At 41.1% G+C, this 26,290-nt stretch overlaps 2 protein-coding genes and 1 long non-coding RNA gene across 11 annotated transcripts in view; 2 read left to right on the forward strand and 1 right to left on the reverse strand.

The window, feature by feature from the left end:
* LOC142151374 (CD209 antigen-like protein C) overlaps positions 1-669 on the forward strand; it is a 45,675-nt gene extending 45,006 nt beyond the window's left edge. For all 4 annotated transcript variants that reach the window (XM_075206947.1, XM_075206948.1, XM_075206949.1 and 1 more), the window contains one exon: positions 324-669. In XM_075206947.1, coding sequence (XP_075063048.1) covers positions 324-447 — 124 coding nt within the window. In that variant the 3' untranslated portion in view covers positions 448-669. The remainder of the gene's footprint in view (positions 1-323) is intronic.
* Positions 670-2,307: 1,638 nt separating this feature from the next.
* LOC142151375 (patatin-like phospholipase domain-containing protein 6) overlaps positions 2,308-26,290 on the reverse strand; it is a 40,310-nt gene continuing 16,327 nt past the window's right edge. For 2 of the 6 annotated variants that reach the window (XM_075206950.1, XM_075206951.1), the window contains exons 15-35: positions 26,167-26,244; positions 25,770-25,972; positions 24,805-24,936; positions 14,739-14,862; positions 14,380-14,493; positions 11,376-11,451; positions 10,674-10,784; positions 10,521-10,584; positions 10,202-10,370; positions 9,466-9,648; positions 8,974-9,092; positions 8,706-8,862; positions 8,376-8,492; positions 8,235-8,304; positions 8,036-8,152; positions 7,024-7,172; positions 5,343-5,495; positions 3,419-3,529; positions 3,170-3,263; positions 2,845-2,906; positions 2,308-2,754 (exon numbers count right to left, since the gene is read on the reverse strand). In XM_075206950.1, coding sequence (XP_075063051.1) covers positions 2,698-2,754; positions 2,845-2,906; positions 3,170-3,263; positions 3,419-3,529; positions 5,343-5,495; positions 7,024-7,172; positions 8,036-8,152; positions 8,235-8,304; positions 8,376-8,492; positions 8,706-8,862; positions 8,974-9,092; positions 9,466-9,648; positions 10,202-10,370; positions 10,521-10,584; positions 10,674-10,784; positions 11,376-11,451; positions 14,380-14,493; positions 14,739-14,862; positions 24,805-24,936; positions 25,770-25,972; positions 26,167-26,244 — 2,460 coding nt within the window. In that variant the 3' untranslated portion in view covers positions 2,308-2,697. The other 4 variants (XM_075206952.1, XM_075206953.1, XM_075206956.1 and 1 more) reach the window with 4 other exon arrangements.
* LOC142151376 (uncharacterized) lies at positions 16,499-24,534 on the forward strand. The gene is made up of 2 exons (XR_012691185.1): positions 16,499-18,585; positions 22,933-24,534. It is a non-coding gene; the product is annotated as an uncharacterized LOC142151376 (long non-coding RNA).

Raw genomic sequence — 26,290 nt, forward strand, 5'->3', positions numbered from 1 at the left:
AACTACATCAGACTTTAAATAAAGTAAATATATTTGATATCGCTTTACTCAGGAGAACCTCCTGATTAAACTCTGAGGTAAACATCTGCGAACAAAATAATTTTGGCAACAAATTTTTGTTTGAATTTTTTTCCCATTTGTTGCTAGATTTCCCCTTTATAGAGATTCTGAGATAAAAAGATACTTGTTCAAATTCACTACCAAAGTTTGTCACGGCTAAAACATTATAAAACTAGTTTGACAACATTCCAAAAAGTGGAATTTTCAAGGTCATGAATGGTGAAAACCCTCTGATCATTCAGTAGTTCGTGTTGTACTTTCAGCAATTGGAGTCCTGGAGAGCCAAATAATGTCAGCGGAAAAGAATTGTGTGCGGAGATTAAATCAAACGGCTGGAATGACGTAGACTGCGCTATGAGGAATAACTACATCTGTATGCGGGCTTGAATCTATGGTGTGGACCACGTTCCCCATCTCTGGCTATATGGGATGCAAAAGTTGTATAAACTGTTCTTATATGACAGAACATTCTGTGTCACTGACAAAACCTATGGGGGTTTCCGTATTGGTAACAGAATTTAGATAGGATCTATCACATTTATAAATGATATTTAAGCCGATTTTATAATGTTCAAAAATAAAGCGTTATTAAAAAAAAGTTTACACTAATACACAGATGTCTGTTCTGTTCCACCTATATGTTAAAGATTCCTCTATTACCTTGTGATTGTGACAGATCATATGAGCTGGTCTGTGTCTAAAAACTAAATAAGGTACAGGGTGTAACACTCAACAGTGATGTAATTCATAAAAGTATGACTCAGGAGGGGTTCAGATAACATTGATTTGCATCCTAAAAATGCATAATCTTAACAAAATGGACAAAAACTGTAGGAAGCTGGATTTTTAAAACCGTAAGAAAGTCTGTGTGTATTGTCATAGCTTTCATCATAGGATAACATCTGGGGAATTGGCTATAAGTGTAATAGAAACACAACATCCTAGCTGTAACTCTTAGCATACTGTTTTCATTATTAGCATCGACATGCTGTACAGCACTGCAGCCCACTATAAGGTCAGAAATAATCATCCTGGATGCTTACAGATAAAACTGCCCCGATGTCACACAAACAGGCATGGTACACTCAATTCCACAGGACCATAATACATATATAAATGATGTTACTGTTAGGAACCCCTCCAGCCCGCACAACACAACCCAGAGTCTACTCTGCCAATCAGGTGTTCACTGGAGCCCCTGATGGTGGGGACAGACTGGGCTGCAGACTGACAGAGGGTCGTGAAGTGTGTACCGGCTGGGGAGAACCCAGGCAAGCGGAGTGTGGTCCACAGCAGGTAGCAAGTCCAGTTAACAGGCTGGGGTCAAGGGTCACAGGCAAACAGGAGAAACGGTAAACAGGCCAAAGGTCAGGGTCACGGGATACACAAGCGAAGTTCAAAGCCAAGGGTCATACACGAGAGGTCAGCAGGATACAATACACCGAAACAGAAACAGGAACAAGCAGGTCAGCAGACTGTGAGACAGAAGCTATAACCGGCAGTGAGGTAGCAGACCTCATTGCCTTAAATACTAGCCCCAACCAATCAGAGCCTAGCTCTGCAAGAATACAGCCCATTGTATTAATTAGCCCACAGGCTATCTAGATGCGCACGCGCCCAGCAGTTCCCCTTGCTGGGACGCGGTGCTCTCACAATCAGCGTCCCGGCCGTTGCCCACAGGCCTAGGCAACGGCCGGGCCGAGCCCCCGGAAGTGACGTCCCGGTCGTCATAGCGACGGCCGGGACGGAGGTAAGGGAGTCGCGGCGGCTGGGCACCGCCGCGGCTCGTAACAGTTACATTACAGAAAATGTTTTTTTTTTTTAGATCCAATTATAATAGCGGAGATATGTTTTTCATAAAAAAAGTACTTACTTCATTTTACAGAACGTCTGGAAGCTTGAAGTAGCTGAGTGTAAGTGTGTTGTGTATAACCTAATAACTCATGACCCAACCAAACAAATGGAAAGTGTTCAGAAAACAAGTATAAAGCTGTATACTTGCACAGTAATCTCTACATTCACTAACCAAAAACATTTTTTAAAAGATTGGAAATTAATTATAGATGTAATTAATTATAGCCAGAAAATTTAGTTAATACACACTGATAAGCTCTTTCCACATACCTAAGAGAATAAGCCCCCTGTTGTGTTTGCTGGAATCCCCTATTGTCATTCCAGAAAGGGAGAGAAGTGGGCTCCAATATATATGTATGTATTAGCTGCATACGGCTGTAAGACGATAAAGCATCATTTAACCATGTTTTATTTTATTAGTTTGTTACACTCAGAATAAAATGTTACTTATTTACTACAACATATTAAATATTTATATTTATTTATACATTTATGGATCAATATTTATTCTTATGGCAGTCTAGCACGTAGCCATTTGAATTGAGAACAGTTGTGCGTATATAGCAACAAGAACATGTAGGTTACAGAACTCCAGACAAGCCTAAGAAGCAGTTGTGCCAATTACACAGCAACTACTACAATTGCTTTGTTACAGAATGGATTTGTGACTTTGTTTCCGGTTTATGGTTGTATCCAACTATTTAATAATGAAAAGAGAAAAATGTGCACGTAATCCACAATTGTGATATGCCTAAGACTTCACAGCAATAATGGTGGGTCTGTTCAATGGGGGTGACTGGAGCCGAAGTCAGGTTTTATTCTCTGTGTCTTCTCTTCATCCTGATCATTGAAAGAGAGAAAATACAATGAGTGGTGACACAAGGACATCCTTGTCTGGTGTCTCAGCAAACCTTAGATACATCCACTTACTGTTTCACAGGCCTCACTCCTGTAGCCTGTAGCAGCTTTGTCTCCAGTTAGAGAGTATTCCTCTGGAATGACAAATGTCCCTTCACTTTTATTTCATTCCATGACCCAGCAACACTGCACTATATATGTCCACATTTTGGAGGTGCTCAGCTCATTTGTAAGTTTCCTGACTCACAGCCTCAACTATCACAGGCAAAACACAATGTATAGTAGAGCAAGTACACTACCACTTTCTTCTCTGGACAGTAGGGGCAGTGTTCCAAAGGAATCTGCAGCCAATATTTTATTTTGATCATGATCTTGTTGGCTGCACTTGGTTACTCACCTGCCTGACGCTCTGGGAGAATAAGTCGGTTGCCGGCAGGCTCAATACGAGACACAATTTCTGCCAGATCAGTGAAGCCTGGGGCCATTCCAGTCTATATACAGGGAGAGAGAAGATTAATTACATAGATTTTATATTGTCTGACTATACTACAATTTCTTATTGTTGTCAGCAGTAAAAAATAAAAAATAAGATAGTGACCATATGATGTTGTGTGATTTTATGTGTTGATCTCTAACTTATACTTCCCTGATGGCGCTGGTCAAACTCTGGGCCGCTTCTGTCCTGCAGCATTTTCTTTATGACATCACCGCGATGCCACTCTGTGAATATAAGCTTCCCGTACTCATAGCCAACGTCCTGCAAAGGAAGCACAAGAGTGAGTGTCATAGACACAGATACACATTTATGGAATTAGGAAGAAGAGATGGTGTCAAATAACTTAAGAATGGCTCTGAAGGTTTACAAGGTTTTACCTCCTCTACAAACAAACATACAAAGGAAGTGGTTTAATTGAGTGCTACAAAGGATAACAAATTAAGATTTTAAACATTATAGACTACATCCCAGGTTAGGATTACTTTAAAAAGTGCATGCTGTCTTTAGAAGATACATCTGATTCCAGGTCTGTGATATACCTTCCAACTCACATGGGGCCACCAGGTGACCACTGAGGACGTTTCATCACACAGCGAACTCCCTCACCAGGAATAATCCAGTGACAGATGTCACTGCTACAGAGCTCCACTGTCACCACCTATACAAAACTCTTCCTAGTGAACAGCAGCCACTCAGAGGTCAGAGCAGCACATGAGTACTCTGGAGTATAGGGGCAGAATGGTATGAGCGCAGTATACATGGTAGCATAGGAAGCTGTATAAGGCTACTTGGAGCATTATTAGGCTACGTAACCATTATCATGCTTATTGATGGGCTATATGATGGTGATATGAGTTGACCATGTAACTGTATGTGGTCGGCATTAGGACCGCTGGACACATGAAGGGGGCTGGACATTTGGGTCTGATGTTCCTTTTTACCATATCACATATTCTAATTTAACTTTTTCACCACACTGCATGCCATGCAATGCATTCATATCATCACCATCATATATATACATCAGATTATATTTTTTATGGCACTGTGCATCGTTATGAGTGGCACTCTAAGTATAACTGTTTTGCAGTAGCGTGCTAGGCCATACTTTGCGCACTCATTAAACCTTCTGCAGGATTTCCTACAGCAGGGACAGGATAGTCTAATGGACCACACCATGAAAAATAAAGAAACAAGAATGCTATATCTCTAAGCTAGTTATTCTTGCAAGAAAAAGGACAACAGATGGAGCCCCTTAATCGACAGGAAATTATTTCCTATTCTAGACCTCTCAGATACTCTAAGAATGAATATCTATATTCTTCTCCAGATAACTGGGAAATCTAACAGGTTGTTGTTTTTTGTAAAGTGAACCTTGTTTTTGAGAATCGGAAGCAACAGAATAATAAAAAAAAATCACAGCGACCTGATTTTGAAAGAACCCAATTTGCAACGGTGGGGAAGGTTAGCTGCTGTTAAAATGTCCTAAGAGCCCTGCTGCTCAGCAGTATTTATACAGTCTCCTAGCAGGAAATCTCTATCGTAACACTGAGAGAGCATTACCATTGCTATGTCAGCATGTGACTAGGTCACAGAAGCCCGATGGAAGGCAATCTAAACAAGCCAATGTCAACGTGAACAGCATGCCCGCACTTCCTTTGATGACGTACCGATCGGTTGAATTATAGTCCCTTAAACTTGCACAGTATGGGGACATGTTCTACAGTGAGAAAACTTACTCTCAACTTGGCTCTTAAGTCGAGAATGAAGTTAGTATATTAAGGGAGAGATTCAGTTATCTGTGAGTTCAGTCAGAACCTTGTGGTTAATTGAATCTCCCCCTAAATCTCTAGAATCCTTATTGAAAAAGCAGTATTATTATGGTGATGCTCTTTAAGCAAGCTTTGCCTCTTTCTGGCACTGTCAGCGATCTGTGAAATAAGATATCCATGTCTGAAATGCATCTCTGAGATTATAAAATGAAAGCTGAGTACAAGAGCAACTTGACCTTGTATCAAGAACATTTACAGGGTAATAAATGCTAGCTGGGTGTCACTACATAAGGCCAACTTACATATACTTCCTGGAAGCGATGGAAATCTGTTGTGCTGAAGCGCTGCACGGGGGGACTGAGGTACTCACAGTACCCGCTGAGTTTTACCATCTGCAGCTGCCGGACACACGTGACATAGGACAAACGGGACTGCAGCTCTGCCATATCGGGGACCTAGGAGTGGATATTAATATTACGAGGGGCCATCATATAAACACATTAAATACAATGACATGAAACAGAAGGTAAACGAGCTCACACTCTAAGAAATTATTATGGAGCGCAGAGGAGAACCCAGCAATAAAAGCAATTTGTCACATAAATAATGTCCAGCAAAATGTCATTATTCCTTATAACAATAGGTCAGCCACAGCAAACTCATTACCGGGATTGTTTACTATTTCAATAATGGTTACAAAAGGTAAAGGAAACATCCTCAGGAACTCAATGGCTACATGATAAAAAGATCTACCGCTATTAAGAAGTTTAAAAGTAGAAAATATATTACACAAGCATATGCCATTGTGCTACAAGGAGGTGTCTCTGGTTGCATATATATTAAAATATAGAGAGCAGAACACACCAAGAAGAGCCAGATGCTAATGATGCTGAAGCAAATCAAATCTGCCTTCTTTCCAGTGTATATGAAAGGTAGGACTCGCAGCCAGCAATTGGTTGCCATTGAGCAGTTACATCAGCTGAAACAGTCCCAGAGTGACCTTCTATACTGAAATGCTGTCTCATAGTCCTACCCATGTTGGAGTTGGATCAATGTTCATCTACCAATGGACCGAATCTACCACAAGATGAAGTATCTACATAAGTGCATTTAACATAGTGGTCCTGATTCATTAACGCATACAAAACGAACAAATTGTGCGTTATTTTAAAAACACATGTAATTCAGGCATAAGCAACTACAAGCGGATCTGAAGAAACGTCTCTTGTTGAATACGACCAGGGTCCAGAACAGTGGATGTGTCTTAGCCTTTGTGAACAATCCTCTACATAACATTACAGCACTCATTTTCAGCATCTAGGGATGTCAATCATATTGTCATTACAGACAGTGTTGCTCTCACTTTGACATAACTATTGTAGTAACACAGAGGGATATACATTTATAGACTGTTTTCAGTGATAGTAAAAGGAGGTGGCAAATTTGTAGCAAACCCCTTAATATAAATAAAGTTACAACATTGAAGCATTTTAAGATACAAAACAAGCTCCAGAACGTTTCTAATGCTCATTAGTAGAGAAACTATAGAACACTAGGTTCCATTATGAAGAGAGTAGCAGAATAATAACCACTAGCCCCAAGAGCTAAGACCCAACTGAAGAGCAGACCTTGTAAGTGGTGATGTGTTACCATTATTATTAACACTTATGTATATAGCGCCAGCATACTGTGTACCGATTTATAATTAAGTCTGAGTACTAACAGAGAAAGAGGTAAGAGGGTATCAATATTATGGAAAGACTAATGTATATAACACACTGGTCTCAGTTACTCATAATAACTGCAGGTACACATGCAGCATTGTAAGTATATCAATGTAATTGTTAAAATATTTTTACCATTGTTGGTTACATTTCCATCACACCATATTTTATTTTATATTATTAGATATACTGGTAATATTTGTATGTTAGTTTTAAACAATCAATACATAGAAACTCTAGCACCCCCATATTAGGTTACCTTAACTTTTACCCCCCAAGGGTTGAGTCGATTCCACAGTAACCACCAGCCGGACAGACAGTCTCCGTAGTTATATGTATGCCATTCCTCCTGCTGGCCAACATCAACTGCAAGAACGGTGCGGGCCCCCAGAGAGCGGGCCACGTCCGCTGAGGTAAGAGCAGGGAGAGGATGAATGTCAGACAGAAGGACGATCACAAAAGTGTGCTATGTAATGTGGCCTGGTACATCTGATCTATAGGGGCGGATTAATATCATATCGGGTTAGAGAGACAAGCCGCCTCATTTAGAGATAACGAGTAAATCTAGTTAGTGCAATTATTGAACTTTATCTGTCTTTGCTTATAACTCTAAATGAAGCCCAGGAGGTGGAATGAGAACATTTGATGTCACAAGTATGTGTGTAATATATACAGTTGTATGCAAATGCTTGGACACCCTATATCAAATTACATGTTTCTTTATCTCGCCCAAAACCTGGGGCCCGGTGACATTCTGAAGGGGTGTATTTGACTTGCAGTTTTTATTAGCTCACATCCATCTCACCAGCTATTCAGAATGGTAACGGGAGGGAGCAGAACAGTGAAAATGTAACAAGAAACCAGGACTGCTGCCTTAAGGCCTAACCAATCAATCAAGTTTTGAGGTTTTAAATAAAAGTATTAATGAATCAAGTGGAAGGGAGACACAACTTGTACACATTCCGCATTCACTGTTTTATGTTTTTAAACTGTTAAATTCAGCAAATAAATAGTAACTGTTCAGGAACATGTCATGTTTATACCCTGCAGAGGTTGTGGTAATTGGTTTTTACTCAGATACAGTGAAACTAGCAATTTTACCAGGGGTGGCCAAACGTTTGCCTATAATTGTAGAGAAACAGGATGGAATATACAAAATATTTGCCTAAAACTGTAGAGAAACCGGATGGAATACAGAGAGGGTGTGAGAAAGATAAAACAGTGGCTTGAAGAGACAAGGTGGAAAGGTGCACAATACACTCCTGTCTGACCTGGAAGATTATTAACATAGCAGCCATCCAATAAGAGGTGAGCGTCCTCAGGGTCACAGAGTGGGGGCAGATAAGGAGTGTAGGAGGTACTAGCTCGAACATAACGCCACAGGACACCTGTAGAAGGATGTCTGTTAATAGGTAGCCCTACCTTTGGGACACATTATTTATCACACACATAAGTAGAACCATCTCTCACCTTCTCTGTGGACTCGCATTGAAGAAGAGCTGATATCTGTGGTAATGCAGAAATATGGCAGCCACAGGTCCTAGGAGAAACATCTGTGACAAACTGGAGCAAGAAGTAAAAGGAAGAGAATAGAATGATGGGTTACTTTACCTGGATTTGTCGCTGTCCAAAGAGGTTGAACAAATTGGAGTTGAACGCAGTGCCTGACAATAGGGAGGTGATGGGGTAGGTGAGATCCAGAGCTGTTCGCATCAGGGAGGACATCATCTAGTGGTAACAGAGGAGAAGAAAACTAGTGAATGAAATTAAAAGAGAAAGAGTTCTAGGTGAGTTGTACACATAAAATATGCTAAAATGCAGAAGAAGAAAAAAGAATAAAGATAGAAAAGATTAAAAATATAAATAAGTAGAAGAGAAATGAAGTGAGCAAAAAGAATAAACATAACACTCAGAATACTGCCCTGTAGAACGTAGACTCACCTGTGCCCATTTATTTGTTCTTTCTTTAGTTTCACTGCCACTACGTTCCTCAGCGTATACTCCCCCAACCAGTGCCCCCATGGATGTGCCCCCCACCATGTCCACAGGAATTCCTGCCTCCTCCAAGGCTTTAATCACTCCAACATGAGCAAACCCTCTGTACACAAAAAGGGGAACAAAGTATAAGTACAAGTATAAACAGTTATATCATCATCATCATCACCATTTATTTATATATTATATGAAAGCTCATGACGATTCCACTCACCTGGCTCCACCACCTCCTAACACCAAAGCAATAGTGTTGCCTGTCAGAGCTCGAGCAAGTCTGGAGAAGTCACTTTGAAGGTCAACCGCATTCTGCAGGATTCTAGAGTAGAACTCCAGCTGTTGCAGAGACAAGTGAAGGAGCAGAGAAATCGAATGTGAAACGTGTGAGAAGTGGAAGAACAAAGAAATAAAATACGAGCAAAACAGAAAAAAGAGTAAATAGGGTGAAATTTAATATGAGTCTTTAATTTTAAATCTTATTAAGATACAGAAGCTCCATATGAAGCGCTCCCAGGCTTTGTTACATTTGATGGGGCTTGTTAATTATCTAAAAATTCCATTGCAAAACATACCTTATAACACTAGTACTATCCACCATCTAAACCGCTCACATATGTAAGTAACCATGGACAGAAATTAATTTGTCCCCTTTTTTGTCCTTAGTCATCCAATACTCTTATTATGCTTAGTTTCACAATGTTGTAGTTACCATTCTGTTTGGAGGTCTCTTTGTGAATACCCGCTTCGGACCTCGGATATGAAAATGTCCTGAAACCCAGGTCCTTAACTTGAGCCATTCTAGTGTGCCTGATGGTGGGGGACCATCCATACGGTGGAGGAGAACGAGCTGCTTCAAAGCCCTGACCGGAGAATGCTCAAGGAACGTTTCTAACTGGCGAATTAAAAAGAGGAGATCTGTAACAGCAATAATACTCAAAGTGTTCTGGGACATGTTACAGCTGGACACAGGTTACACTGACTCAAATCATTTCCACAAATGTAAACAAACTATTGATTACATTTCTTTGTTTTAATGAAATGTGTTTCTTGACTTTTAAACAAAGAAAATAATAATATATCAATACAGAACAATTTACAATTTTAATATAAGACAACATACTTACACAATACATTTAAAGGACTAATAATAATAATAATAAAAAAAATAATGATAATAATAAAAAAAATAAAAAAATAATGGTAACATAATGGTCTCAAACAAACTAAACCCAAGTAATTAAATATAAAATTCCCTTATTTTTTTAAAACTTTTTTAATGCTGGATGTAGAAATGAATAAGCGATTTTATTTGTTTACTATGTTCTTTAATAAGCACTGTGTCGAAGTGTCAAGCCAACATATTTGTACCATTGTACAGAATAGATTTAAACAATGGCAATGTTTGTGTTTGCATTGTTCTGCTAAGCACATGAGAATTAGGTCACCTCCCCCAGCGCTGGCTCCTCTTCTCCTAACCCCACCACTAAGATACAGTCAGCCTGGCGGATGCAGCGTATGGTCCAGGGGGTCAGTGAGAACTCAGTCTGGTACAGGACAATGCGGTGAAGATCTTCTTGTTGGGCCAACCAGGTGGACAGCTGACATTCATGTGTGCTACAGAAAAAGGAAAATAGCTATTAACATGCTGTTCACAAAGCAAAAATCCAATTTTAACATAAATAGTTTTTTTGCACCAAGCAGCCAACCTTCTCGCACAGTGCTTTACTCTACGCTGGTCATTGCATCGGTAGGAGCCTTACAAACCTTTCTAAGGCATAGGCTCCAAGCCGTGCCCTGATGATGTCACTTGTAAGAACCAGAGTTGGGCCTGAAAAAGGCAAATCATCAATCTGTTAACCCCTCCAACATCACTCAGAGAAGTAGTCCTGCAAACCATAACCCCGGCGGGTGTCTTACCTATGGCGTCCAAAGCATGTTTAAGCTCCAGGGTAAATGCAGTGAGAGGGACATTATTACTGCAAGGTAACACGCACACAGTACAGAGATTGCTGGCAACATTACTGGGATCTGTGTGGGAAAAAGAAAAGGGAATCAAGGTATAGAAGATATCACTTTATAGTAAAGCTCTATATGTTACGTAGGATCTGTCAGCCACTGCCTCGGGCAGGTCTAGTGCAATACAAGTATTACATTACACAAAGATATTTTAGTAGTCCAGTCTGTCGTCCTGAAATGCATTATGTGTTCTTCTATGAGAGTCAGTTCTCATAAGTAAAGAAGCAAAATATTACTTTCATTTATAAATGTTTTGGGTGGCGTTTGATAAGTAAAACATAAATAAAACATATTATGTACCTGTTCTGCTGTGATCCACCCAATCTGAGGGATCCTCTGATGTCTGTTGGTGCTAATGGATGCTGCCCTTCTCATACAGGCAGTGTATTGGGCGCAAGGACGGCGTCTTCTGACCGCTATATAGATGGATTGGGCTAGTCACCGCAACACAGGTAAGTAATATTTAGCATTTATATTTTACTTATTGAATTGCACCCAAAAAAATTCAATATTTTCATATTTTTAGATGTGTTATGACTAGTGTTTGAGCCATGAGCGTCACCAACTTTTACTGGCAAAATCCATAATCCAAAATCATCTTACCGGTCACATCACCTTGTGGTTGCTGTAAGTTTCCCAGGATTTTTTGGCTTAAAATATGAATTAATCTTGTCACCACCTGCAGAAATGATTAATTAATACATTCAATAGATAGCTCATTTTCATTACTAATTACCTTCTTGTCTAGCCAGAAGCTATTAACTACGTGACTGTGCCGCCCATATGTACGTAGATCAGGTGACTGTGACGCCCATGTGTACGTAGATCAGGTGACTGTGACGCCCATGTGTACCTAATTTAGGTGACTGTGCCACCCATGTGCACATAGATCAGGTGACTGTGCCACCCATGTGTACATAGATCAGGTGACTGTGCCACCCATGTGTACATAGATCAGGTGACTGTGCCACCCATGTGCACATAGATCAGGTGACTGTGCCACCCATGTGCACATAGATCAGGTGACTGTGCCACCCATGTGTACATAGATCAGGTGACTGTGCCACCCATGTGCACATAGATAAGGTGACTGTGCCACCCATGTGCACATAGATCAGGTGACTGTGCCACCCATGTGCACATAGATCAGGTGACTGTGCCACCCATGTGCACATAGATCAGGTGACTGTGCCACCCATGTGTACATAGATCAGATGACTGTGCCACCCATGTGTACATAGATCAGGTGACTGTGGCGCCCATGTGTACATAGATCAGGTGACTGTGCCACCCATGTGTACATAGATCAGGTGACTGTGCCACCCATGTGTACATAGATCAGGTGACTGTGCCACCCATGTGTACATAGATCAGGTGACTGTGCCGCCCATGTGTACGTAGATCAGGTGACTGTGGCGCCCATGTGTACATAGATCAGGTGACTGTGCCGCCCATGTGTACGTAGATCAGGTGACTGTGACGCCCATGTGTGCGTAGATCAGGTGACTGTGCCGCCCATGTGTACGTAGATCAGGTGACTGTGCCACCCATGTGTACATAGATCAGGTGACTGTGCCACCCATGTGTACATAGATCAGATGACTGTGCCGCCCATGTGTACGTAGATCAGGTGACTGTGCCGCCCATGTGTACGTAGATCAGGTGACTGTGCCGCCCATGTGTACGTAGATCAGGTGACTGTGCCGCCCATGTGTACATAGATCAGGTGACTGTGCCGCCCATGTGTACGTAGATCAGGTGGCTGTGTCGCCCATGTGTACGTAGATCAGGTGGCTGTGTCGCCCATGTGTATGTAGATCAGGTGACCGTGCCACCCATGTGTATGTAGATCAGGTGACCGTGCCACCCATGTGTATGTAGATCAGGTGACCGTGCCACCCATGTGTACGTAGATCAGGTGGCTGTGTCGCCCATGTGTACGTAGATCAGGTGGCTGTGTCGCCCATGTGTACGTCGATCAGGTGGCTGTGTCGCCCATGTGTATGTAGATCAGGTGACCGTGCCACCCATGTGTACGTCGATCAGGTGGCTATGTCGGCCATGTGTACGCAGATCAGGTGGCTGTGTCGCCCATGTGTACCTAATTTAGGTGACTGTGCCACCCATGTGCACATAGATAAGGTGACTGTGCCACCCATGTGCACATAGATCAGGTGACTGTGCCACCCATGTGTACATAGATCAGGTGACTGTGCCACCCATGTGTACATAGATCAGGTGACTGTGCCACCCATGTGTACATAGATCAGGTGACTGTGCCGCCCATGTGCACATAGATCAGGTGACTGTGCCACCCATGTGCACATAGATCAGGTGACTGTGCCACCCATGTGTACATAGATCAGGTGACTGTGCCACCCATGTGCACATAGATAAGGTGACTGTGCCACCCATGTGCACATAGATCAGGTGACTGTGCCACCCATGTGCACATAGATCAGGTGACTGTGCCACCCATGTGCACATAGATCAGGTGACTGTGCCACCCATGTGCACATAGATCAGGTGACTGTGCCACCCATGTGTACATAGATCAGGTGACTGTGCCGCCCATGTGTACATAGATCAGGTGACTGTGGCGCCCATGTGTACATAGATCAGGTGACTGTGCCACCCATGTGTACATAGATCAGGTGACTGTGCCACCCATGTGTACATAGATCAGGTGACTGTGCCACCCATGTGTACATAGATCAGGTGACTGTGCCGCCCATGTGTACGTAGATCAGGTGACTGTGGCGCCCATGTGTACGTAGATCAGGTGACTGTGGCGCCCATGTGTACATAGATCAGGTGACTGTGCCGCCCATGTGTACGTAGATCAGGTGACTGTGACGCCCATGTGTGCGTAGATCAGGTGACTGTGCCGCCCATGTGTACGTAGATCAGGTGACTGTGCCACCCATGTGTACATAGATCAGGTGACTGTGCCGCCCATGTGTACATAGATCAGGTGACTGTGCCGCCCATGTGTACGTAGATCAGGTGACTGTGCCGCCCATGTGTACGTAGATCAGGTGACTGTGCCGCCCATGTGTACGTAGATCAGGTGACTGTGCCGCCCATGTGTACATAGATCAGGTGACTGTGCCGCCCATGTGTACGTAGATCAGGTGGCTGTGTCGCCCATGTGTACGTAGATCAGGTGGCTGTGTCGCCCATGTGTACGTCGATCAGGTGGCTGTGTCGCCCATGTGTATGTAGATCAGGTGACCGTGCCACCCATGTGTATGTAGATCAGGTGGCTATGTCGGCCATGTGTACGCAGATCAGGTGACCGTGCCACCCATGTGTATGTAGATCAGGTGACCGTGCCACCCATGTGTACGTAGATCAGGTGGCTGTGTCGCCCATGTGTACGTAGATCAGGTGGCTGTGTCGCCCATGTGTACGTCGATCAGGTGGCTGTGTCGCCCATGTGTATGTAGATCAGGTGACCGTGCCACCCATGTGTACGTCGATCAGGTGGCTATGTCGGCCATGTGTACGCAGATCAGGTGGCTGTGTCGCCCATGTGTATGTAGATCAGGTGACCGTGCCACCCATGTGAACGTAGATCTGGTGGCTGTGGCAGGCATGTAATCACCTGTGGGTATCTCCTCTTGATGTAAGACAATGCTCCATCAGGGACTTTGGCCAGCTCAGAGTCTCGCACTGCCTTGACTGATGTGGACCTTGGCTGGTGGGTTAAAGCCTCTACCTGTGATAATAGGTAATAGTATCATAAGAATTAGAATGGAAGCTAGTCATAAATAAAAATGATCGATAGTTTAGTATTATGTAGTTAACGCCCACACAACTAACAGATGATTTCACACGTCTCCTCACTATCTAACCAGCCAATCAGCACACATAACACCTCTGGTGCCACCATTGATGGTAATATGTTATCAGATGCATCCAGAGACACCGTATAAAACAGGAGACACAACCACTTGCTCTTACCATTCCTATCAGTTCCCCCCGGCCATGTTCCCCCACCACACACTTCTTCCCATCCGGGTGCTGGATTGCTGAACGGAGACGTCCATTTAAGGCAATATATGTACAGTCAGAAGGATCCCCCTTCCTACAGAAGATAGGTCCATCATAGGGGGGTAGGTACAAGGTAGGTGGGGGATGAAAAAGAGACTTTCAGAAAATGAGGTAGAAGAGGAAAGAGGGAGAAAGAAGGAGAGAGACAGGAGAGAAATAATGAGAGAATGAGGGGAGAGAGAGAAAGAGAAAGAAGAGAAAGAGAGAGAGAGAAAAAGAGAGTGGAGAGAGAGACAGTAGATAAATGGTGAGAGAATGAGGGGAGAGAGAGAGAGAGAGAGAGAAAGAGGAGAAAGAGAGAAAAAAAACGAGAGAGAGGAGAGAGAGACAGGAGAGAAATAGTGAGAGAATGAGGGGAGAGAGAGAAAGAGAAAGAGGAGAAAAAGAGAGAGGAGAGAGAGACAGGAGAGAAATTGTGAGAGAATGAGGGGAGAGAGAGAGAGAGAGAAAGAGGAGAGAGAGAGGAGAGAGAGAGAGAGAGAGAGAGAGGAGAGAAATAGCGAGAGAATGAGAATGAGGGGAGAGAGAGAGAGAAAAAGAGAGACAAGAGAGAGGGAGAGGGAGTGACAGGAGAGAAATAGTGAGAGAACAACAGGAGAGAGAGAGAGAAAAAGAGAGAGGAGAGAGAGAGAGAAAGAGAGAAGAGAGAAAGACAGGAGAGAAATAGTAAGAGAACAAGAGAGGTAAAGAGGAGAGAGAGAGAGAGAAAGAGAGAGGTGAGAGAGACAGGAGAGAAATAGTGAGAGAACAAGAGAAGTAAAGAGGAGAGAGAGAGAGAGAGAAAAAGAGGAGAGAGAGAGAGAGAGAGAGAGAGACAGATGAGAGAGAGAAAGAGGAGCATGACATGGGTTGGAAGTATGACATTAGTGTCTCTGGTGTCACTTATTAATTACAACAGTGATCCAATAAGAAGTAGACACATACATTGGTAAACATGGTAAATGTTTAAAATCAACAATGACAGAAAAAAAGACTGTAAGGTTATGTTATATTTATATCTCTATATATTTGCAGCGCATGAAATGCACACAGCTTTTCCTAGTGTACAAATACATGCAGCACCTTCCACTACAATCAGGGGATGTTAGAGTGGAATTGTATGAATTTTGATTTAATATCTATCATGTGCTAAGCTTTAGATGCTAATATGTTATGCTATGACTTTAAGAGAAATTAAGCAGATATTATTTTCAGTTTAAAAAGACAAATTATTCAAGGTTGGCCACGCAGCGCCATGTTCCCATCAACGAAAACATTCCAAGAACATGTCGCAACGTTCTTGATAAGATAAAACCCAAGGACTCAAAGATGGGGGCAGCACAAGGATATTGGCGAAAAGCCTGGAAAGAGATAACACACAAAGAAGAAAGAGTTGTTTGATCTTTGATGTAAAACTGAACTATATATATTGTTAATTGATTTTCTCTCATTATTTTACTGTCTTATAATTGGTTGTTCAGAATCTATACCCCTAGACTTACATGTATAAAAATAAGCGCTGAAGTGGTCTCAAATTGGAACAGAATAAAGCTGCTCAGCATTATATCATACAGGTGTTGAGTATTTTCTGTTCACCAGTCGACTGAAAACAAAGAAAGATCTGACTGACATTGAAGGTGCTTGATAGAAGTATCGGCGAACCCCGATACCCCAACATTTCTGGGGGCTAGATCCGGGATGCTCCAATATCTCCACACCTGACGCCAAACTCCACTGATGTCCAGAGAACTGCTGAACTAAATCCGGTGAGTAAGAAAAGTGTAGATTTCTACCTTCTTACTCTGTTCAGTATTTCTTTGTATGTCTAAGGAAAGTCAGTTGAGGTGATTAGAGGGTATTCTATGAACCCAATGTTCAGTCAGAGGAAAGGATAATGAAATGATAAATGTATGGATACTGTAGATTATGATGGATGTAGACAATTTGAGTTAGAAGATAATAAGAGAGGTGTATGTAAGAATTGTACCTGCTGCATTGTTCTGAGAAAATATTCAGGTTGCAAGGGACCTAGACTAGAGTGTGTTACAACTACAAATGCATATTACGGTTTTGTAAGTAATGAAAAAGAACTATATTTTACGTTAGGGTGCATTTGAATGAAGAAATACTACATATTGGCCACAAAATCATATGTTACCAGATTATAAACCTATATGTCCATACACTGACTTGAGGGGAAGAATCGGATCAGCCATAAGTGCCAGCCTTTTAATCTACAGCCGATAAAACTCACATCTGGTGTTCCTATGGCAGACTAGGAGGTAAAGGATTAAAGATACTTATAGTCTGTACAAAGGGGAAAATTGTATTACCTTATTTCACTTATAAGACATTGTATCCCAGATACTGACAGTACTGTGACCAGTAACCCAGTAAATGGGGGCACAGAACAGTAAGATGCCTACTATAGGCAAGCCTATGGATATAATGAAAAAGAGAGAAGGTAGTAAAGCTCTTAAAAGAATTCATAAAGTACTCAAGAGAGCAGGATTTCCCCCAGAAGGGACATTAGACTTACAGAAATGGTATGGGTTTTATTTGAATAATAAAGAATGGATAAAAAGGCTTGGCTATGAAGATCAGGTCAATGTGTGGATATGCTAAATGTATGTTTGATCCTGCGCAGCTGAATGAGTGAGATGTGCCCCTCCCTTATTCTGTGTAAAAGATTTCAGTGTGTTGAGATAAGAAGCACTCTGTTTTTTGTTATCTGACAATGTATGTAATGCTGATAAAATATGTCCGGAGTGCTGAGTGATAATAACATGTTGAGGCTAACTTGTATTTAGTCTAATGCTGGGACTTGTAGTTCCACAGCAGTAGGCTGGAAGGTATCAGCTGATTTTTCTTTCTCTGTATGTGAGTTTTGTCTCCGTCTTACTTCGTGTGAGGGAGATCTGTGTTTGTCTGTCTTGTCTGTTTATTTTTTTACAAGAGACATGTTTCAAGGTTAAAGAAGTTGTACATTTTGTAAATAATATAATGCCTGCCTGCTTAATTCTAAGCTTTTAAAGAGATGCATAACAAGTGTTGAAATGTTTTGGTCCGTCATTACACGATTCAGTGGACGGACAAGTTGGCTGGGGTCCAACAAGCCGTTTCTGTATTTGAACAAAATAATTTTGTTTCTGAAATTTGAGAAAAATAGCTTTCTCTTTAATGAAGTTGAGAATTGTGGGAGTGAGCTTTACATGAAGATATATATTACAAGCTGTTTTTATCTGTGTGAAAATGGCGCTGATGAATGTTCTCAGAAATAAGGAGGGTTTGTTATGCCCATAAAGAAATGTTACGAGATAAAATGTCGTCTGTGAGCGAGAATTGTGAATATATATTTGTACTTTAAACATGGAAATCACAGAATCTGGAAATATGTGTGAATATTTGGTTTACAAAGAGATGATGAGAAAGGAGTGGCTTTGAACACTCGCCCAGGTCTCGTCACTTTGACATTCCCTGTTTGTGAGATTAGGGACTGCCCTTTGAGGAAATCAGTTTTTCATTGCATGGAACGCATAGCGTCACAGTTAAGCTACAAAGAGAAACTTTTAAACAAGTGTCGTATTAGCAGCTGTTCAATGTGAATTAATAACAGTTACTGTAATTCCTAGTGAATAAATGTTAATCTCTATGCAAAAGTTTTTTCTTCACAGAAGCTCTCCAGCTACAAAGCACCCTTTCAATCCAGATTGAATTTATCCAACTTCCAATGAATAGAAGTTTGCAATGTTTTGATCCACAGCTACAACAAACATAAGTAAAAACTAATCAAGAATTTAAAAACCGTAGACTCTGCTGAGTAATGATTACCTTGTTTTGGAAAGAGATATTAGAGTTTATGTGCTATTCGCATAGCAAATGCATGAACCAGATGGTTTTTCTGTATGTGCAGAAAGCAAAAGGTTTTTATTTTTATCCTCATAACAATTTTGAGTCAATCAGTGTTGTAAACGCATTCACTGCCATTATTTACTGTGCTATAATAGTAGTATACTGCAAGTCCTTCTTTGTATCGTGGGTATGGTAATGCATTGATGGGAATTCAATATTTGTACGGAAATGAAAAAGATTTAAGACTTTATGAGCTATTATCTGTGTTTTTGCATTAGCATTTCTGGGTGATAGTAAGACATTTACACTCTCCACTGAGCAAAACCAAATGTTTAACCAATTTTGAGCTAAAGCAACTTCAGCACCAGCACTGGCTTTGCCAGATTGTGACAGAGCTACTCAAGCACACAAAGTTGAAGGCTTCACTCAAGATAATGCCCAACATCGCAGACTGTTTAAGACCAGATTCCTCAATGGCCTTTCTGAAACATATCGTCAACAGTTGTTCCTTATAAGACCAGAAGTAGTAACAATGGAAATGCAATCCATGCTCCAAGTTCTGGAAGGTATAGAAGACCGGGAAAAGGAGAAGCAAAGGAAAGCCAAAGACAAGTCTCAAACTCAGAAAATTACCATTCATGTGGTCCAAGATAATCAAGAATGGAAGGGTCGAACAGACATAAGAGGTGCATCAAAGCAACAAATAAATGAAAAAGAAAACATGACTTTGGAAGAAATGAAAAAGCAAGGCATTTGTTTCTTCTGCAAGAAGAGAGGGCACATGAAGAAAGATTGCAACAAGCATAAGAAATGGCTGGAAAGAAGAAATGAACAAGTTACAAACCAACAACTGGCATAGGAAATTGGCACTCCAACGTACCTCCCTCTCACAAATAACCAAACTCTGAAAAACGACTTGACTAAAGGCCTAGTGAATATCATATTACCTAATGGTCAAGAATGTGAGTGTCTAATTGATACTGGAGCAAGCCGCACTGTATTAAGAAAACAGGAGGTACATCAACAACTATTAACAGAAATTGATTTACCTGCTACAGGCCTAGCAGGAAAATAAGTAAAACTAACAGAAAGTAAACCAGTCACACTTTTAGTAGGTGAAGAGACAATTGAAGTACCAATACAATTTCTCACTTCCTCATCTTGTCCCTATAATCTGTTGGGAGCAGATGTACTTTCAAAGATACAAGCCAGCATCAAATACACCCCAACTGGAGTAAAACTCATAAGTCAACTCCCATCTCCAGTCCAAGAAGATCTTACAGCAGCAATCTAGATGCTAGAGCAGATGAGCACATGTCACAAGGCTAAGACTGTTAATCTACCAGATTGACTGAACATAGTACCAGACAAGTTATGGTCCAAAGGAAAACACGATGTGGGCACACTTAAAGTAAGTCCTGTAAAACTGACACTAAAGCCAGGAACACATCCTGTCTCAATTAAACAGTACCCACTTGCTGCAGCTCAAACCAAAGCGATATCAGAACAAATACAAGAATATCTACAAATAGGGGTGTTAAGAAAATGTCGCTCTCCTTATTCTACACCCCTAGTCCCAGTAAAGAAACAAGATGTTGGACAAGGGGGTGCAATACTAGATGGTTTATGACCTAAGAGAGGTCAACAAAAGACTTCTGATCAACACTCCCATTGTACCCAACCCCCACACTTTGCTTAATCAGATACCGCCAAATGCAAAATGGTTTTCAGTAATTGACTTGGCAAACGCTTTCTTCTCAGTCCCAATCACAGAAGATAGTCAATTCCTTCTAGCCTTCACCCATGATGGAAACCAATATTGTTGGACAAGACTCTCTCAAGGAGGAGCCACCAGCCCAATGCACTAATTCTACAAGGATGGAGGCCTATCAATCCAACTACTCAACTCATTCAATATGTAGATGATCTCATGGTGGCTGCGGAAGCTGAAGAAGAATGCAAAGCAGAAACACTGTCATTACTTTGTTTTCTGGCCGAACAAGACCGCAGAATATCACAAAGCAAGTTGCAACTAGTACAGGAAAAAGTAATATTCTTAGGACATTGTATCTCTGCAGGAACCAGACATCTTACAACTGAAAGAGTTAAAGTTATACGAGACATGAAGACACCAAAAACAGTCAAAGAAATTAGAGCCTTTTTGGGACTCCTCGGATATTGCAGAGAGTGGATTCCCTCAGCTTCAATTCTTATGCAACCACTGTATGAATGCTTGAGGAAACAACAGGGAACAGAACCACTCAATATAACTGAAATAGAGAATGCAGTACAAGCCCTGAAACATGCTATCTCTACTGCACCAGCACTTGGACTACCAGACTATCTGAAGCCTTTCACATTGTTCTGCTATGAGCAGTCAGGACATGCTCTAGGAGTCTTCACACAGAAACATGGAACGAAGCAAAGGCCACTGGCCTATTATTCTGCACAACTCGATCCAGTTATAAGAGGTTCTCCATCATGTATACAAGCAGTAGCAGCAGCAATACTGAAAGAAAAGGTAGCAGATATGGTATTGGACCATGCACTTATTATTCAAGTTCCACATGCAGTCACAGAAATTCTTAATCAAGCAAAAACAAGACATTTGTCTGCAGCTAGACTAACTAAATATCAGGTAGCCTTGCTCAGCGCCTCACATGTAACAATTACCAATTGCACAGTCCTCAATCCAGTAACCCTGCTCCCCATTGATGATTCAGAAGAGGGGAGTAAGGGGAGTCGCAAAGAAGATGAATCATCAGACAGGGGATATGAGGACCTGAGTGAAGCGTCTGAAGAAGAAACTGAAGAAACTGAAGAAATACACACACAAAAATTTTCACATGATTGTTTGGAACTTATGAAATTAGAGACTTCAGCTTTGCATAATGTTACTGACACACCACTTTCAGATGCAACCCTAACTCTTTATGTAGATGGATCTAGATACTATGTGGATGGAGTTCCATATACAGGTTATGCCATCACAACTGAGGAAGAGGTGCTTGACTCAGGAACACTGTCTAATGGAGCATCAGCACAAGAAGCAGAATTGATAGCTCTAACTAAAGCTTGTGTATATGCAGAAGGACAAAAAGCCAATATATATACAGATTCACGTTATGCCTGGGGAGTGGCGCATGACTTCGGTCCCATTTGGAAAAGCAGAGATTTCCAAGGATCAAATGGAAAACCCATCAAACATGCAAACTTGATTAATGAACTGTTTAGAGCATTGGAACTCCCTAAACAAGTGGGAATTATAAAGGTTCAAGCTCACACTAGAGAACAAACTCCAGAAGCAAGAGGAAATAACTTTGCAGATCAAGCAGCAAAAAAAGGCAGCCCTCCAACCAAAGAATACTACATTTCTTGTAGACTCAACAGAAGGTGACACAGACAAATTTCAATTCCCAGACCTACAAAGCAACAAACAAGCAACAAAGGAAGAAAATAATAAGTGGGAAAAAGAAGGTGCACAGCTTGATGAGCAAGGAATATGGTCAAAAGAAAATAAATGGTGCCTACCAAGAGCCTTATACCCAGTAATGACTCAGATTGCACATGGACAAGTACATCATTCCAAAGAGGCAATGACTAATAGGGTATGGAAAAATTGGATTGCCCCTGGATTTAACTGTGCGGACACAAACTATGTGGCAGCTTGCTGGATATGTGGAATACACAATCCAGGGCAAAGAGTAAAGGCCCCAAAGGCTTTCTATCCCTTTCAGGGACTTCAGATGGACTATTTACAACTTCCTAAATGTGGTACCTACGAGTATGTGTTAGAAGGAAAAGCTACTGCTAAAAATACAGCGAAGAAATTAATCTCAGAACTCATCTATAGATATGGCATACCTGAAGTTATTGAATCAGATAGAGGTACAACCTTTACAGAAGAGATAATGAAGCATGTAATGAAAAACTTGGGAGTATCACAAGCTTTTCACACTCCTTATAGGCCACCAGCAGGTGGGAGGGTAGAAAGGCTTAATGGTGACATTAAATTGAAACTACAGAAAATGATGCAAGAAACCAAAAAGACTTGGTTAGAATATTTACCAATAGTTCTGTTTAACATTAGAACTACACTTATGAAGAGACACAGGTTTAGCACCAAATGAGATACTGTTTGGCACAGCACACAGAACAGGCTGTTATTTTCCATAGCAACTACAGCATGTACGTAGAGATTTGTTGAATTATGTTGCTTTATTACAGAAACAACTAACTGAAATACATGGTCAAATGTTCTCCTTCATTCCAGACCCTAATTTTGATACAGGTACCCATAAACTGCTATCTGGGGACTGGGTGGTCATAAGAAAGCGCATCAGGAGACGTCTTGAACCCAGATATAAGGGTCCTTATCAAGTCCTGTTGATGACTCCCATGGCAGTGAAAGAACAGGAAAAAGACACCTGGATTCACGCATCACACTGCAAAGTCTTCAAATCAGGGGAGTCTTGTTCTGATAAATAGAAATGACTGTCTTATAGTATTGATATGTCTTACCAGAATATTTCTGCCGGAAGTAGGGGTCAAGGCCTCCCTAACCCAGTATGAAACAGACAGATAAGTGACAAATTGCCTATGTCACTGTGAGAAACAGAAGGGGAAGGAGTGCTCAACAATTTGCACTCATAGGAGAATAAACTTTGAAAATGCCTTTGTGAATACATAACCTCATTGGCAAAGTTGTCAGCAATGATTAATTTTGAATATTGGGAATATTGCCATTAGTAGCAAAGGGTTTGGCAATCCAGCTCATTGTATATGTGGTAGAGAAAATTGTTATATGGCTGATTAAGAAATTACTGACACTTGATTGTTGTTCCTGCAGGAAAAATAATGAGCTTCCAGAACCAGTAATGATCACAGAAATTTCTACAAGTTTAATGTCTGAGACAAACAGTGAACATTATGAACAATGGTCAACAATCAAACCAAAAACCTGCACAGTCTGCAACAAGAGATTCACAGTGACCATCGATAAACCAGAATGAAAATTGATGTCCTATTCATTAGTGGGACATATTTGTTAAAGAATCTTATTCCATATAGAAAGCAATGAATATCTTGATTCATCCATTGATACTAATTCTTCTTGTACTAACTATAATGATTATATGGAACTGCTACTTAAAATGTAATACAAGAAAGCTTTTGAATAGATATCAGCAAAGTATTCCCCTCTATGCACCGAGATAAAACATTAAGTAGGGAAAGAAAAGTTATGGTGATAAAGTACCAGAGATATGTGCTTAATGAATTCTTGTTCTAATCATATGGGGTCCTTATGATACCATATGTTTAAATGTAGGTACTAACTGTCTTCTGCTGAGTATCGCCATGACTGATAGGTAGAGGTTAATAGTTGATATTTAATCAAAGAGGGGAATGTTAGAGTGGAATTGTATGAATTTTGATTTAATATCTATCATGTGCTAAGCTTTAGATGCTAATATGTTATGCTATGACTTTAAGAGAAATTAAGCAGATATTATTTTCAGTTTAAAAAGACAAATTATTCAAGGTTGGCCACGCAGCGCCATGTTCCCATCAACGAAAACATTCCAAGAACATGTCGCAACGTTCTTGATAAGATAAAACCCAAGGACTCAAAGATGGGGGCAGCACAAGGATATTGGCGAAAAGCCTGGAAAGAGATAACACACAAAGAAGAAAGAGTTGTTTGATCTTTGATGTAAAACTGAACTATATATATTGTTAATTGATTTTCTCTCATTATTTTACTGTCTTATAATTGGTTGTTCAGAATCTATACCCCTAGACTTACATGTATAAAAATAAGCGCTGAAGTGGTCTCAAATTGGAACAGAATAAAGCTGCTCAGCATTATATCATACAGGTGTTGAGTATTTTCTGTTCACCAGTCGACTGAAAACAAAGAAAGATCTGACTGACATTGAAGGTGCTTGATAGAAGTATCGGCGAACCCCGATACCCCAACAGGGACATGAATTTCTACATCCTATAGACGTCATAATGTATAAATGAAATTACTAGAATGGAAGAAATATTACTTGATGATACTCCTACTTCTAGAGTTATTTCCCAGCCACCACCTCCCTGCCCAAGTACATGTATTTTTACATGCCCGTATCTGTGTCCTCACCTGTATAGCTCATTACCAGCCTCTACTCCTATCCAGTCAATGGCGAAATCCACCTGCCTTACAAAGGGGGAGACGTGGCGAGCGACCGAATGAGCCACAGCCAGAAGTACAGGGGGGTGAGAGCGGAGAATCCTAAATAAAGTGGGCAAAGAAATGATAACTGCAGAGGCAATGAAATGACCACAGAATGAAAGACATTATTTCATAAGGTGGCATTCTACAGAACAGGGACAAGTAAACAGATAGGGGAGAAAGAAGACATAAAATAATCAATTCAGGTGAAGTCCAAAAGAGGACATTACAATTTACTATACTTTTAGGTCAACCCTAGCTGCCGAAATATCTTCATCATTTAGAAAAAAAAATCAGTATGGTTAGGACTATGCCTTATACCTGTGTGTTTGTATTCAGTTTTTAAGAACCTTTTTAAATGAGTGATGTCATAAGTGGCCATGGATCTCATCATCAAACACACGGAACAGGCAGTACTTAGATGTTTGCTGTCTTCTACAAAGCAAACCTAAAGATGTACATGTAAATCCAGTACCGGAGTGTGAGGACACCTCACCAAGACACCCAGTCAATGAATTGCGGGTTGATCTGGAATGGGTTCATTGGTCTTTTCATGTGAATTTAGTGGGGAGTCGTCGTATACACAGTTGAAAGAGGATACAGGTGTAATAAGGAAATCAAAGGCCACATGTATGTCCCTTAAATTCTATACTACTCCCTTTATTGAAAAACCATTGGCACCAGAATTCAATAACGACAGTGCTGGTTGTACTTGAGAAAGAGGCATAATAGTGCTGTAAATGTAGTTCCTATAACAGAGGCCAAGTATAAAACAAAGTCACAATTGCAGAACATTACGTTTGCGTCCACATATTTTGCACATAGCAAATGACTCTTTAAAACACAAGACATACAAATAGTAGAAGAGTGGTAGAGAGTGTTAAGAGACTGACTGGTAGAAGTGAGTGCGGCTCAGGCAAAGGAATGAGCTGTCTCGCACGGCTTTTATAGTGAAGATCAGAGGCTCCCCGGTAAGAACTGTCAGCTGTCCAATCATCTCACCCGGGGATGTCTCAAAGACATAGGAATCCCCCCGGCCTGTGACCCCCTGATAGACATGGAGACGGCCAGAGAGTACAAAGTGCAGCCCGACATCCTGAAGTGGGAGACAGAGGAGAATGCGAGAGAGCTTGTGGGAAGCAGAGGACTTGTGGGACAAGAGGAATTGTTAGATAAAGACTCTAAGGGATGGGGTGGGATATAAATGAAGGAGAGATGCATGATGGGACCACTGACTGGAAATAAAGAATATAACTTATAAAGCTGAGCACGCCCTTTATTTTAACTCACTTGTTCCCCTTTCCGAGCAATAACTGTCTCAGCCTTTACGTGATGAAGGGAAACCCGGCTGTCCAGCAATGAATGATCCTAGAAGAGAGTTTGTCTGGGGTAAGACTGAGAAACTGAGAGACAT

This window comes from Mixophyes fleayi, chromosome 4 (assembly GCF_038048845.1).
Source record: "Mixophyes fleayi isolate aMixFle1 chromosome 4, aMixFle1.hap1, whole genome shotgun sequence".
Classification (NCBI taxonomy): Eukaryota; Metazoa; Chordata; class Amphibia; order Anura; family Limnodynastidae; genus Mixophyes; species Mixophyes fleayi.